Genomic DNA, 15,681 nt, shown 5'->3' on the forward strand with positions numbered 1-15,681 from the left:
CTGGGCTAGGTAACTTCGGCATTTCGGTGCCCCAGCATAGCCTCACTATCCAAGGGTCAGAATCTACTTTCGTTTTCTCCCTACCAGGTCGGGTTCGCCCGAGAACACTAACTTTCTATTTCCTAGCTACCATAGACTTTTGTCCGCATCTCGCGTGAGAGTGCACACACTGCACCCGAGTCCCCTAGGCCTCCTAGTCGTAATCTAACGATTCCCTAGTCAAGTCCTAGCGATTCCAAAAGCTATTAGTACTGTACTTACCTGCTAGGAATTTCACATTCCACTTTTAGAGTATATGGTTTTCCGTGCCCCTCGGGCATTTGTATATACTGTGCTAACTTAAGTATTTCTGTAAGAGTTTTGGTTTGTGCTTAGTACCCTGTCCTCATAAAGAGTACAGGGCTGTTGTGATCTTTAAATAAATAACTGTTTATTTTCATAACACTTGTGTGGTGTCCTTTCACTGGGTATTCAAGGGGTATATGTGTGGTAAACAGCTGGCTTAACACGCCCTCTCGAGTCTTTAGCCTTAGACTGCTCGTATCCATGCTACTAGGATAGCTGGTCTATAAGGTTGACTTACAACCAATCATCAATAAGGGTTGCTGGACTGATACATAGTGGGCACTAGAATAGTGACCACTGCATATCAGGCCACCTTCTCACAATGACGTGCTGTCCTACATTTCTTCACAGCCTTCATTACTAAAACCGAGTAACTAATTTCCTTACAATTAATAGCCAAACAAGCTGCCATAGAATAAAGAGATTACTTTGCTTTTATTGAATAATTCCACTTTGACTAAAAGGCTTCATCTGATGAGCCAGGTTTAACAAACAATGATGCATTTCCCCTCCAACACACAGTGACATCTTACGGTGAAATCGTAATTTTGGTTTCTGTGTCCTGCTCCACTTTCTTCAGGTTCCGCCCTTCCTTTCCAATCAGACGCCCCACAAAGTTGTTATGTGCAAGAATTTTCAAAGGTACATCATCAGCCCTTAGTGGAAAAAAATACAAGACAAGATTGAGTACAGACATTACGTGTTACACTAATTCAACTGACATACAAAAGACCTGCTCAGAAGTGGGAAAATTTCAAAACTGCTCATTTATACAGAAGCTGTGTCTGCTCTAGGCACCTATTTTAAAACTTTTACGAGACTTAGCAGCTTTAGAAAGGTCTAACTGGAATGTTACTAAAAAGGCCATAGTAGCGGTTTTTTTTTTTGCAAGAGGAATACGCTCTTGGCAACAGAAAGTAACACTAGCTTCAGCACAGCATCTTTGAATGCCATTGACAATCCATCTGCATATTCCGCCCTCCGTTTTATGGCTGTGGTTTGGTCTGCCACGGTCATGTAATGTCCTTTTGACAGTAAAGATAAGTAATGCTCTCTCTGCAGCAGATTCTAGGTTTGCAAACAGATGGGTAACAACTGACAAAGAAGAAACCACATTATGTTAAAGTTTAGGGTTTGTCCGTAAAACTACCCTGTGCACTTGCGTAAAGGGTTCCTCCATGGTCAATGCTGGTATCTTACTTATCCTTCTGAAAGAGGATGCAAAAACCAAAAGGACTATTTTTAAAAATAAGAACAGCATACCAGAAGAATAAAGTGTCTGAAAGAAGGCCCCATCGATCTTGTCAGTAATATATTCAAGATACAGGGTAGCATGGAGGAATTAGTTGGGAGAATGACCCTTTTTAAGGCTTAACAAAGGACTGGATTACATTTATTTTAATGTTAAACAGTGACAAATGTTACCCGTTTTACATGTAGGCTGTCAATGCAGCTAATCAAAAAAAATAAGCATGCCAAACACGCTTTATGCAAACATAATAAATACCAAATGATCTTGTGAACAGATGCTTCAGATGGTCTAAATGTTGTATGTAACAGTAATGGACAAATCTCCATTTCACAGCATAGCAAGCCATTGTGTTGACTTGTATACCTCCTGCAAGATTTGGATGCACTCTAAAATAGCCAAACCAGGACGGCAAGTACGAGACTGCTAGATTTAAATGATCACAGTCTGACTGAGCGGACTCCGATGCAGAGTTAGGAGGTTTTGTCGGAGTGGAAGCTTCTTGTAAGGATGTCCCAAAAAGTCTAGCAGCATGAATTACCAGGGCGGTCTAGCCCAAGTTGATGCCACGAGAATGGGTCACTGACACTTGCTGCTGAAGCAGTGGAGGAAAAGGGGATGTAAATATCCTTAACTGGTTCAGCCACAGTGCAATGCCCGTTAACTGTGGGAACAACGAGGAAGTTTTGGAATTTTGTGTTCCGTGCAGTGGAACAAAAGACCAATTGCGGGAGTGTCCCATTTTTGGAAATATATGAAGTACCTGGAGATTCATTTCACATACTTGGACTTTTTGATGCATCCTTCGACCACAAAGTTGTTTTGTACTCCTGGGAAATGCTCTAAGTAGCAGAATGCAATTCCTAATGGCCCAATGCCTGTTTTTGGGCTAACATTGACAGCGGGGACAAAGTCCCACTTGTCCTAAGTAGTGCTTCACTTTAATCTGGTCTTGTGAAGTACTGTTTTGTCTCAAAAAGGGAGAAATGCTCTGAGCATCCCAGGTAACGAATAGATTCTTACCGGTCAGTGTTTTGCAGCTTTAAGATCTTTCTGGATTCACTGTGCTATGCATTATTCTGCAGACTAGTGGTTTGGTCCGGAATTGTAGTCTTTTCTTTCTTTTTTTCGTAGCCCAGGTGGGCGACAACGTCCCACCTTCTGGTGTACTTCCCTGTGTCAGCACGCTTCCTGCTAAAGCTCCCACCTTTGGGCGCCATCTTCAGATTTTTTTTCTTGTTTGTGTTCTGTTCGTGAATCCTTGGCAATGTTTTCCAGTTCTTAAAGTAAAAGCATTTCCCTTTGTCTCTTAGAGTGTCTGTTTGTATTTTATTCTTTGTATTTCCACCTTCTCCTGCCCCATCTTTCTGGCGGAGGTGGGTTCGCTAGTGAATCCAGAAAGATCTTCAAGCTGCAAAACAGACAGGTAAGAAACAATTTATTTTGCTGCGTGAATCTTTCTGGATTCACTATGCTGTGCATAGACTTTGTAGCGGTTTGTGGCACCTGGGAGGAAGATGAGCGTTGGTTGTTAAAATATGTTGAAGGACTTTGTCCTACTTGTGCTTCCTTGTTCATCTGAATATCCATGCAGTGGTGCTTAGTGAACGTGTGCACTGAAGCCCAAGTTGCCGCCAAGCATATGTCTTAAATGGGTGTATTAGCTAGGAAGGCTATTGTTGCCCCTTTTTTTCCTAGCAGAGAGGGCTTGTGCCCCCTTTGTTAGTTCTTGACCTGCATGCTTGTGGCAGAACTGTATTGTTTTTGCGATCCATCGTGCAATTGTGCCCGGTTACGGTATACCCAAGAAACTGCTTGCGAAAGACACTAAGAACTGCGTTGTTTTCCTGTGCTCTTTAGTTCTTTCCATGTAAATGCATTACTGCCCTTCTAGCTTCCAGAGTGTGGAGGGCCCTCTCTGCGCTTGTGGATGGTTTCTGAAAGAAGCTTGGTATTTGTATGGTCTGGTTCATGTGAAACTTTAACACCACCTATGGCATAAAGTGTGGGTCAGTTCTCATGACCACCTTATTGTTGTGCAATTGAATGTAGGGCTCTTGCAGTGTTAGAGCTTGCAGTTTGCTTACCCTGCGTAGCGAGGTGATTGCCACTAGAAAGGCTGACTTCATTGTGAGCATTTGTAGTGATGCATGGGTTCGAAAGGCGCCTTCATAAGCTGTTAGGACTAAATGAAGGTTTAATGCCGGTGGTGGCATCCTTTTGGGTGGCGCTATCCTTTTAGCCCCTTCCAGGAATATTTTTACTACTTGTGAAGTAGGCTACTACTGCTGCTAGGTGTACCCTCAGTGAGGTGGAACGAATAGTTTCTTACCTGTCGGTGTAGTTTTGCAGCTTGAAGATCTTTCTGGATTCACTATGCTGTGCATATTCCGCAGTCTTGTGGTTGGGTCCGGATTCGTAGTCTTTTCTTTGTTTTTTTTTGTAGCCCTTGTGGGCGTTGGCGTGTCACCTCCTCGGGTGCATTTCCGGTGACGTCGGCATGCTTCCTGCGGAAGCTCCCACTCTTGGGCGCCCATCTTCGGATTCTTTTTTCCGTGTTTCTTTCTTTTCCGAAGCAATGGCAATGTTCTATTCAGGTGATAATTTCTTTACCACTCGTCCTTATATTCTGTTACTTCTTCTCCTATCACTTTTTTTTTTTTTTTGACCACCTCTCTCTCCAGCCTCATCTTTCTGGCGGAGGTGGGTGGGTTCGCTAGTGAATCCAGAAAGATCTTCAAGCTGCAAAACTACACCGACAGGTAAGAAACTTTTCGTTTTGCAGCGTGAATCTTTCTGGATTCACTATGCTGTGCATCGATTTCGTAGCGGTTTCTCATTTCCGTGGCGGCTGGGTGGAAGATGAGCTCTGGTTTCTGAATATATGCTGGAGCACCCTTTGTCCGACTTGTGCTTCCTTGTTCATCTGCACATCCACGCAATAGTGTTTCGTGAATGTGTGCACCGAAGCCCATGTTGCCACCAGGCATATGTCTTGTATGGGTGTATTGGCCAGGAAGGCTATTGTAGCCCCCTTTTTTCTAGTGGAGTGGGCGCGTGCCCCCAGTTCTTCTCCTGCCCTTTTGTGGCAGAGTTGGATTGTTTGCGCAATCCATCGTGCAATAGTGGTCTTAGTCACTGCCTTGCCCATGTAACTGTTGGCGAACGACACAAAGAACTGTTTCGTTTTCCTGTGCCCTTTTGTCCTTTCAATGTAATGCATGACCGCCCTTCTGGCGTCCAGGGTGTGCAGAGCTCGCTCTGCGCTAGTAGTTGGTTTTTGGAAAAAACTTGGTATCTGTATGGACTGGTTCATGTGGAACCTGGACACCACCTTCGGCATGAAGTGTGGGTCGGTCCTCATCACCACCCTGTCATTGTGTATTTGTAAGTAGGGCTCCTGTAGCGTTAGCGCTTGCAGCTCGCTCACTCTCCGCAAGGATGTTATTGCAACCAGGAAAGCCGTTTTCATAGTTAGCATCTTCAAGGAGGCCTTGTGAAGTGGCTCGAAGGGTTCCTTCATGAGTTCCGTCAAGACCACGTTTAAGTTCCATGCCGGTGGTGGTACCTGCTTGGGTGGTGCAATCCTTTTTGATCCTTCCAGGAACCTCTTTACAACTTGTGATGTGAAGAAGCTTCTGCCCATCTCACCCCTTGTGTATGCCACTATAGCCGCCAGGTGAACTCTCAACGAGGACGAGCTAAGGTTTTTCTCCAGTAGGTGTGTCAGGTACTTCAGTACCGTGGAGTCCTTTTTCATTTTGTTTTGGAGCCTTTCCCTCCTGCACCAAATCGTGAATCTTTTCCACTTTGCGACATAGCACTTCCGTGTGCTGGGCCTTCGTGCCTCCCGAAGGACCCTTAGGGTGCTCTAGGGCAGTCTCAGATGTGCGAACTCTACGTCCTCAGGAGCCATGCTACTAGGCTCATGCTCTCTGGTTCTGCGTGCAGCACCTCTCCGTACTGCATGGAGAGCAGGTCTTTTCTTCTGGCGAATCTGTGGGGTGCACACTGCGCCATCTCCATGATCTGCGAGTACCATGTCTGTCTCGCCCACTGTGGCGCGACCAGTATCAGGGTCATGGTGCTCGCTCTGCACTTGCTCAGTACTCTGTGTATCAGTGGTATCGGGGGGAAAAGCGTATGCAAATTTCCCAGACCAGTCTATCCATAGGGCATTCCCAAGGGACCCTTCCTCGTGTAGTCTGGATGCGAAGTTTCGGCATTTCGCATTCTGGCGTGTTGCAAACAGGTCCACTGACTGTTCCCCACCTGTTGAACAGCCTCCTCGTCTCTTGAGAATTGAGCTCCCATTCGTGGGATGCTGATGTCTGCCTGCTCAGCCAATCTGCCTGAATGTTCACCTTCCCTGGTAGGTGTATGGCTAGCAGGTCTATCTGGAGAGGGATGGCCCACCTCCATATCTCCTGCGCCAGCGTCGAAAGCGTTGATGACTGTGTTCCACCCTGTTTGTTGATGTAGAACATCGCCGTGGTGTTGCCTGTCTGTATCAACACCCTCTGCCTGTACAGTCTTGCCTGGAAGGCTTTCAGTGCAAGGAAGATCGTCTTCAATTCGAGGTAATAGATGTGCTTCGTCGCATCTGCTGGCGTCCAAAGACCCCTCACTTTGAGCTCCACCATGTGAGCGCCCCATCCCTTCAGGGATGCGTCTGTGGTGATGGTCACTGTCGGAGTTGGGAGTGTTAGAGGCTGTCCCCTTGTTAAGTTCTCCAAGGTCCACCATGCCATCTCCTTCTGCACTGCGTGCGTCACCACCACAAGATCCTCCAAACTGCCCGAAGCCTGTGACCATTGTTCCTGAAGCCATTCTTGCATGGGTCTCATGTGGAGCCACACATTCGGCACTAGGTGGATGCATGAAGCCATCATCCCCATGATCTTGCTCGCAGTCCTCACTGTCCGAGCTTGTCCCTTCCGGTAGAGACGAGTTTCCTTGACCAGCGCCCTTGCTCTCTTCTCGCTGGGAAACACTTTGCCCTGTAAGGTGTTGATCTCTGCCCCCAGGAAGATCTTCACTTGTTCCGGCTCCATTGATGATTTCTTCCAATGGACGGAGAACCCCAGGTTTATGAGCGTGTTTGTCACTGTATGTGCATGCTGCTTGCACTTCTGGTAGGAGTTTGCTTTCACCAGCCAGTCGTCCAGGTAAGGATATACGTTTATCCCCTGCCTTCGTAGGTGCGCTGCGACTGCCGCGAGGCACTTCGTGAATACCCTTGGTGCCGATTTCAGTCCGAAGGCCAGCGTTGTGAACTGGTAGTGGCCTCCTCCGATTGTGAACCTGAGCATATGCTTCTGCTTCTCGTTCATCGGTATGTGCAGGTAGGAGTCCTTGAGGTCTATCGTGACCATTAAGTCTCCGACCTGCAATTGTGGCAGCACCTCGTGTAGGGAGGTCATTTTGAACTTTTTTGTCCTTATGAATTTGTTGAGGAACCTTAGGTCTAGGATGGGTCTCATTTTGTCGTCGACCTTTGGTACCAGGAAGTACGTTGAGTATATTCCCTTGTTCCTCTCCCTGAAGGGGACTCTCTCTATGGCCCTTTTTCGTAGAAGTTCTTGCACTTCTTCCTGAAGTCTCGTCAGCTGTTCTCTTGCTGGTGGCTTCCCCCTTGGCTTTCTGTTTGTTGGCTTTCTTTCCAACTCCAAGCAGTATCCGAATTGGATGATGTTTAGGATCCATTTGTCTGAAGTTATTTCTCTCCACTCTTGGAGCTAGAACTTTAATCTTCCTCCCACTGGTGTCATGTGGTCGTAGGTCTCTAGACTGTCCCGACCCCTTCGTACGTGGTGCCCCCTGGGATCTCTCCTGTGTTCGGGCACCCGTAGGTGTCTGAAGTCACTTTGAGGTGGGCTGCTGGCCCCCTCTTCTGTTCTGGCCACGGCCATTTCTCCCTCGAAAGGACTGACCTCTTGGCTGGTATTGCCAGGATTGCTTCTGGTGACCTTGCTGAGCCTGCGGGTCTGCCTGGTGCGTCTGCTGGAAGGCCTGGTGCGATGTACCTGGCTGGTTTTCACCTCTCCCGCCGGGCCTCCGTGCCGGGGTGCCTCTCCTGTTGCCTCTGAACTGCAATGCCCCCATGGATCTTGCCGTCTCGTTATCTTTTTTGAGTTGGCATAGTTTGTCGTCCACCGTTGTCCCGAAAAGTGTTTCGCCGTTGACCGGTGCGTTCAGGATTGCAAATGCTACTTACCAGTATGCATCTGTTCTTGGCATGTAGGGCTGCTGACATTCATATCTGTGCATAGATCCCCACCTAGTGTTGGGTCCGGATGATTGCACATTGTTGTCCTGGAAGAGTCTTCGAAGTATCACGAGATAGGTGGCTCCTCCCCTGGACTACAGTGCGCATGGGCATCGCCTCCATCCCCAGATTGTTTTTAGCCATTGGCAGAGATGGAGTGAAGAAAGTGAGTGATGACCATGCTATGAGCATATGTATGTATATGATAAAAATCTGCAGCTGCTACAGGCGCCGGGGAGGAGGGTGGGCGATATGAATGTCAGCAGCCCTACATGCCAAGAACAGATGCATACTGGTAAGTAGCATTTGCAGTTCGAGGCATGTGGGCTGCTGAATTCATATCTGTGCATAGAATACATAGCAGTCCCTCCATTAACGGCGGCCGCCCGTGCCAGCTGCAGCAGTCTGAAAAAGCGTTTTTAGAACAGCCTGACCAACAGCTGCCTGCTGTTTGGAATGTACGTCTACACAGTAGTGTTTAGTGAAAGTATGTGTGGTAGACCATGTGGCTGCTCTACAGATATCTTCTAAGGGAATGTTACCTAGGAAAGCCATAGAGGCCCCCAACTTCCTGCTGGTGGAGTGGGCCCTCGGTGGGATAGTGAGAGTGCGTTTAGCTTTAGCGTAACAGATCTGGATGCACTTTACTATCCACCTAGCAATCCCCGCTTTGGAGATTGCGTTTCCCTTGTGGTGAGTAGCAAAAGCAACAAAAAGTTGTTTGGTTTTGCGGAAATTTTTCGTCCTGTCTACGTAATACATCAAGGCCCTCTTAACATCAAGGGTGTGGAGCATGCGCTCCGCCAGCGTCTCTGGGTTTTGGAAAAACACTGGCAATTCGATCGTCTGGTTAATGTGGAATTGTGATACCACCTTGGGTAGAAATTTAGGGTTAGTGCGGAGCACCACCCTGTTAGCATGTACCTGGAAGAAAGGTTCCTGGATGGTGAGCGCCTGCAGCTCGCTAACCCTCCTAAGCGATGTAATCGCTACTAAGAACGCAACCTTCCAAGTCAGAAACTGAAGCTCACAAGAGTGCAGTGGCTCAAAGGGAGGACCCATCAGCCTTGTAAGAACCACATTGAGGTTCCATTCTGGAGCTGGTGGGGTCCTTGGTGGAATGACCCTTTTGAGTCCTTCCAGAAAGGCCTTGATAGCAGGGACCTTAAAGAGTGACAGGTGCTGCCTATTCTGGAGGTATGCTGCCATAGCAGACAGGTGAATACGGATGGAAGAGTATGCTAGATTGCATTGATACAGGTGGAAAAGGTAACAGATGATATTCTGAATGGAAGCATCTAGCGGGTCAATATTGTGGTTAGCACAGTAGATGACAAACCTCTTCCATTTAGCCGCATAACAAGCTCTAGTAGTGGGCTTCCTTGCCTCCCGAATGATGTCCATACAATCGGGGGGAAGATTGAGGTAGCCAAACTCTGACTTCAGGAGCCAGATCGCCAGGTTGAGCTGTTGCGGATCTGGGTGCTGAATGTCGCCATGGCTCTGCGTCAGAAGGCTGGGAGTGAGATGAAGCCTCTGATGCGGTACCACGGAGAGTTCCAGAAACGTGGTGTACCATGGTTGGCGAGCCCACGTCGGAGCAACCAGGATGAGCGTCAGAGTGCTGCCGGAGCTTGCGTGCCACCAGCAGTATCAGAGGTGCTGGGGGAAAAGCGTACGCAAATCTGCCTGACCAGTTCATCCACATCGCATTGCCCTGTGATTGCGGGTGTGGGAACCTGGCGGCGAAGTTTCGGCATTTTGCGTTCTCCTTTGTGGCAAATAGGTCTATCTCTGGATGACCCCACCTTTGGAAGTACGGTTGGAGTACTGATGGATGTATCTCCTACTCGTGCATCTGATGGCTGTGCCTGCTGAGCAGATCCGCGATTTGATTGTCCTTGCCCGGGAGATGCTCTGCCATGAGGAAGATGTTCCTCTGAATGGCCCACTTCCACATGCTCTGAGCCAGATGAGACAGCTGTGGAGTGTATGTGCCTCCCTGCTTCTGGATGTAGTACATGGCCGTCATGTTGTCCGTCCGGAACACGACCTTGTTGCACAGATGTACTTTGAACGCCTTTAAGGCCATGAAGATTGCCATCAGTTCCAACACATTGATGTGCATCTTCCTTTGCTGTAGTGTCCATAGTCCCTGCACCGTGTAGTGGAGTACATGCGCTCCCCAACCCTGGAGAGAAGCGTCCGTTGTCAGGACAATCTGTGGGACAGGCTCTTGGAATGGTCGGCCTTTGCAAAGGTTTTGTGGATTCCACCAATGCAGAGAGTTGTATGCCCGACCGCTCACCAACACTAGGTCTGTCAGTTGCCCATGAGCCTGAGTCCACTGACGTGCTAGGCACTCCTGAAGCGGACGCATGTGTAGTCTCGCGTGCGGGACAATGGAGATGCAGGAGGCCATCATGCCGATCAACTGCATGAACACCTTCGCTGGAAGCGAGTGCTGGGGTCTGAATCGTTGGATCAGCGCCTGGATACTGGCGATTCTCACTGAATTTGGCTGCGCAGTGGCTGCCAGAGTGTTGATTGTCGCGCCCAGATACTGTCGCACGTGGGCGGGCTGGAGATGGGACTTGGGGTAGTTCAGAGAGAAACCCAGATCGTGCAGGAGATGAATGGTGCGTGACACATGGTCTACGCACTGTTGTTCCGTCCTTGCCTGAATGAGCCAGTCGTCCAGGTAAGGAAAGACGTGGACGTGTTGGCGAGGGAGATGCGCCGCCACAGTCGCTAGGCACTTCGTAAATACCCTTGGTGCCGTGGTGACCCCGAACGGCAGGACCTTGAACTGGTAATGCTGGTCTAAGATCGTGAATCTGAGATACTTTCTGTGGGAAGGATGCAGGGGGATATGAAAATAGGCATCTTTCAGATCCAGCGTAGCCAGAAAATCCCCTTGCTGAAGCAGGGGAAGCACTTGCTGCAACATGAGCATATGGAAGTGCTCCGAGAGTATGTACCAGTTTAGGGGCCTGAGGTCCAGGATGGGCCTGAGGGATCCGTCCCTCTTGGGAATCAGGAAATACAGGGAGTAAACCCCTGTTCCCCGCTCTCGCAAAGGAACGAGCTCTATTGCCCCTTTTTGCAGCATGACTAGAACCTCCTGCTGCAACAAGGTCAAATGCTCGCCTGACATAGGACGGCTTCTTGGGGGTATGTCCGGTGGAATGGAAGTAAGCTCTAGACAGTACCCGTACTGGATAAGGGACCTCACCCACCTGTCCGTGGTGATGTTCTTCCACGCCGGCAGGAACTGCTGGAGTCTCCCCCCAACCGGTGTTGTATGGTCGGGGGGCAGTGACAAGACGTCACTGCTTGTTGGTGGTGGTGGACCTGGAGCTATTGTTTCCACGTCCCCTGCCCTTGACATTATTGCCTCTGTAACCACCTCTACCTTTGTTGTTGTACGGGGCCTGGGTGTTACTTTTGTAATACTGTGTGGATTGGGATGCCTGCCCCCTTGTGGTGCCTCTGGAGCTTGAGCGGCAAAAGGAACCACTCCGAAACTGTAAAGCCCCCATTGATTTGGCAGTTTCCGTATCTTTTTTCATTTTTTCCAGGGTGGCATCCACCTCAGGTCCAAACAGGTGGTCAGGGTTCACCGTTTGATTCAGTATCGTAGTTTGGATGTCGGGTTTGAACCCTGAAATTCGAAGCCAGGCATGGCGTCTAAGCAACACACTGGTGTTGATAGCTCTGGAGGCTGTCTCTGCCACGTGTAGTGCACATTTGATGGAGGCATTCGTAATGAGTTTGCCTTCTTGAATCAGCATCTCCCCTGCCTCCTTGTATTGGTCAGGCAAGTGTTGCAGTATGGCCTCTAAGGTGTCATAATGGGCCCTATCATAATGTGCAAGCAGGGCTTGGGTGTTAGAAATTCTCCAGATATTAGCTGCCTGTGCCGCAATCCGTTTGCCTGAGGCCTCGAAGATCTTGGACTCTTTGTCTGGGGGAGGAGCGTCACCAGTAGTCTGAGAGTTCGCCCTCTTCCGAGCGTTGGAAACAACCAAGGAGTCTAATGGCAAGTGTCCCCGGATATAGGTAGGATCCGTCGGCGCCGCCTTATATTTCCTGTCGATTCGAGGGTTGACCACACGCGCCCGTGTGGGCTCCCTGAAGACTTCTGTTGCATGTTTAAGCACACCTTTGAGCATCGGCAGCGTCTTGACTGTCTTCTCAGCCACAGAGAAGGTGTCGAATAAGAAGTCCACATCCACGGGGCCAGAGTGCAGCTCGACGTCGTGGTTAGCCGCAGCTCGCTCGATCAGAGCATTAAAGGCTGCCGAGTCCTCCGTCGGGGACATCTTGGCCGCAAAGAGTTGCGTGTCCTGACCCGATTGCGGGTCCTCCGTGTCGCCTCCGGCGGACCAAGGGGCACGCTCCTCCTCCGGATCCGAGTACGCCGGATAGGTGTACTCGGCATCGTCTTCGTCCACATCGCCTGCGGGGGAATGCGTTGGCGAGAGTCCCAGGGCTTGTGGGGACACAGGTTCCACCAGAGTCGAAGAGTCTGCAGAGTCCCTTTTGTTTTTGAGAGGGATCTTGAAATGCTCCAACGCCGGCTCCGTCGTGATCTTCCGCTTGAGGAGAGACAGTTTTCCGGTGTTGGCGTCGATGATTACCTCACGACGTTCTTCCTCAGCAAGCGGCTGGAGCCGAAGCTTCGACGCCACCAAGGTAGCTTTCGGCGTCAGTACCTCCTTCGAGTGTCCGCCCTGTGTCGACGCGAAGGCCTTCGGCGCCGTCTTGGGTGGCAGGGTGAAACGAATAGGCGTTCGCCCCTTCGCAGGCTTAGGCGGGAGCTTAGGCGCCACAGCGTCCTGAGCGGGAACCCCACTGTCCTTTCGGATCCGCTGCAGGGATTCCGCTACCTTCATCGTTAAGGCCGGAGAGGGCTTGACCGGTCCGAGCGACCCCCCGTCGTCGAGAGCCTGATCGCCGGCAGCCACCTTCTTCGGAGCCGACGCCCCATGGCCATGAGCGTCGTCGCCCTGACGCTTCCTCGGAGCCTTTTTCGGGTCCGCGACCCCTTTCGAAGCCGACGCAGACGTCGGACGATTTCGCCTTCGGCACCGACCCCGAGGGCTTCGGGTCGGCCATTTTGGCGTGGCTCTTAGTCTCGGCCATTTTGACTTTCTTGGAAGTTGACGCCTCCAGAACCTTCTTGACCATCTCAACTTTCACTTTCGCAACCGAGGGTGCGGGACCAGTCGGCTTCACTTTCGTTTTCTTCGAAGTAAGCGATGGTTCACAAATGTCCGTGACCGGGCCCAAAGGCGGGGACGTAGGACTCAGTCAGATCTTGGGTAAGGCCCGAAGGCGATCCCTCGACCTGGGCCGTATGAAGGGGACTAACCCCTGAGTCTGTTTGGGGATGCTCCTCCTCCGAGCTATCTCCCATCGTGGTAAAAGCCTGATCGTCGTCCCCTACCTCGTCGGTGACTTCGGCAAAGTTCTCCTCACCCGCGTCGTAGGTCTCCCCTTCGGATGCGGGATTAGAGTCCGAACCTTGCACGTCGTCTTCGTCCTCGACAGATTCTTGAAAAATTTCATCTGGTGGGGGCGCCGCAGCTGATAACTTAGCCTGGAGCCTATGGGCTCGACGGATCTTTAAAGTCTTCTTGCTCCGGAACTTCGAGCACGCCATGCAGGCGTCTTCGCGGTGATCCGGTTAAAGCAGGTATTGCACACCGGGTGCACATCGAGGTGGGAGTATTTAGAGTTACACACCGGGCACTTCTTAAACGGAGTTCGCTCCATAGCAAGAGTGTAGTGTAGGCCCGTCCGCGCCGAAAGCACGTGGAAGGGCAGCAAGAGATCGGGGCTGAGAGTCAGAAAGAAACCCGAACGCAACTATACAAACGCCCAGCCTAAAGACCTTTTGGTCTCGAGTAGAAGTTGAACAACTATCGGTTCCGACAGAGGGAACCGAAACACATCCGAACCCAATGGCGGGAAAAAACAATCTGGGGATGGAGGCGATGCCCATGCGCACTGTAGTCCAGGGGAGGAGCCACCTATCTCGTGATACTTCGAAGACTCTTCCAGGACAACAATGTGCAATCATCCGGACCCAACACTAGGTGGCGATCTATGCACAGATATGAATTCAGCAGCCCACATGCCTCGAACACTGTTGCACCTCTGGTTTGAACCCTGAGATCCTGAGCCAGGCGTGTCTCCTTTACGTGACACCCATCATCATGAGCCTGCTGGCGGTGTCTGCTCCGTCCAGGGCCGTCTTAAGGCAAGAATTTGCAGCGTTTTTTCCTTCTTCGACCAATTTTTCGGCCCTCTGCCTGGCATCTTGGGGTAGGTCCTTCACCAACTGCCCCAGCCCCTCCATGATCTGGTACATGTGTCTGTTTAACAGGGCGTTGGAATTAGCCATGCGCCAGTGGGTCGCGGCATTTCGCTCGATCCTTCTCCCCACCAGATCCATCCTCTTGCTCTCCTTATCCGGTGGTGGGCCCGAGGTAGTGGGTACGCTAGCCCTCTTCCTAGCTGTGACCGTGATAATGGAGTCAGCGGAGACATCGCCTCGAATGTAGGCCGGGTCCTTCGAGGAGTGCTTGTATTTCTTCTCTGTTCTGGGGGTTACCGCCTTGCACGTTGCGGGCTCTTTGAACGCTTCCTTTCCCTGAGCCAAGACGCTCTCGAGCATTGGGAGGAACTGGCTTCTTGTCTGTGTAGGAAGCAATGTCTAGCAGGAAGTCTGCTTTCTGCTTTTCTTCGTCGAGTTTTAACTTGAATGCAGCTGCGGCTGATTGTATCGCAGAGTTGTACGCCCCGATGTCGTCCGGTGGCGAGGGTCTCGAGGGGTATGAGTCGACCGGCTCTTCCGGGCTCTCGGTGTCGACGTCCAGGTAATCCTCCTTGCATGGGTCAGAGGTGACCGACTCGGCGTCCACCCTACTGCCCTCTTCGTCCTCATAGCTGTAATCCTCGTAGGGATTCTCTTCAGCTTCCCGGTCGTCGACCATCTCGTCGCCAGGCACATGGTCGTCGACCCGTTCCTCTTCCTCCTCGACCAAATCTAGCACGGTGTGCTTGGTCTTGTGTGGAATCGTGAAGGCACTCATCTCGGCGGCGACTTCCTTTCTTCGCTGCAAGAGACTTGCCATCTCAGCTTCTAGCCGACGTCTTTTCCTTTCCACCTCGGCCGCGTGTTTGGCTTCGGAACGTTCGGCCCCTCTCTTCGTCGCTTGGTTCGGCGGCGAGATTTTCGGCGTCGACGGCTTGGACGTCGAACTGGCTTTCGGGTCCTTGGACGGTGCAGAGGCTTTAGGGTCTTTCTCCCTCGACGTCGATCGGTCCCTTTCGGCGATGATCTTCGACGCTTTCTGCTGGTCAACAGCTTTCGGCGCCAGGGACTCCTTCTCCGAGGATCCGCTGGGCCTACTTGTGGTCGCGGACGGCAGATGTCTCTGCGTCGGCGCCTTCGGGCTCTTGGCCTCGTACTTTCGAGACTCAGAGTCTCTTGTGTTCTTGTGGGACGTCGAGTCTCCTACCTTATCAGGTGTCTTCTTGTAATCGGTCTCTACGACCGTGTAGCTGTCGTCTTCGGCGGCAGCGTTGTCCTCCTCCTCTGAGGAAATCCCCAGCTCGTACAGCGATTGTGTCGGGTGTGAGAAGGTGGCCTGATATGCAGTGCTCACTATTCTAGTGAACACTATGTATCAGTCCAGCAACCCTTATTGATGATTGGTTGTAAGTCAACCTTATTGACCAGCTATCCTAGTAGCGTGGATACGAGCAGTCTAAGGCTAAAGACTCGAGAGGGCGTGTTAAGCCAGCT

The 15,681-nt window shown here is 50.7% G+C and overlaps 1 protein-coding gene across 1 annotated transcript in view; it reads right to left on the reverse strand.

Annotated features, from left to right (window-relative positions):
• Window positions 1–15,681, reverse strand: part of IGF2BP1 (insulin like growth factor 2 mRNA binding protein 1) — a 402,021-nt gene that overhangs the window by 140,330 nt on the left and 246,010 nt on the right. The window contains exon 8 of the mRNA XM_086924241.1: window positions 879–1,001. Within this exon, the coding sequence (XP_086780367.1) occupies window positions 879–1,001 (123 nt within the window). The remainder of the gene's footprint in view (window positions 1–878; window positions 1,002–15,681) is intronic.

The sequence above is a fragment of the Lissotriton vulgaris genome, chromosome 5 (genome assembly GCF_964263255.1).
Source record: "Lissotriton vulgaris chromosome 5, aLisVul1.2, whole genome shotgun sequence".
In the NCBI taxonomy this organism is placed as follows: domain Eukaryota; kingdom Metazoa; phylum Chordata; class Amphibia; order Caudata; family Salamandridae; genus Lissotriton; species Lissotriton vulgaris.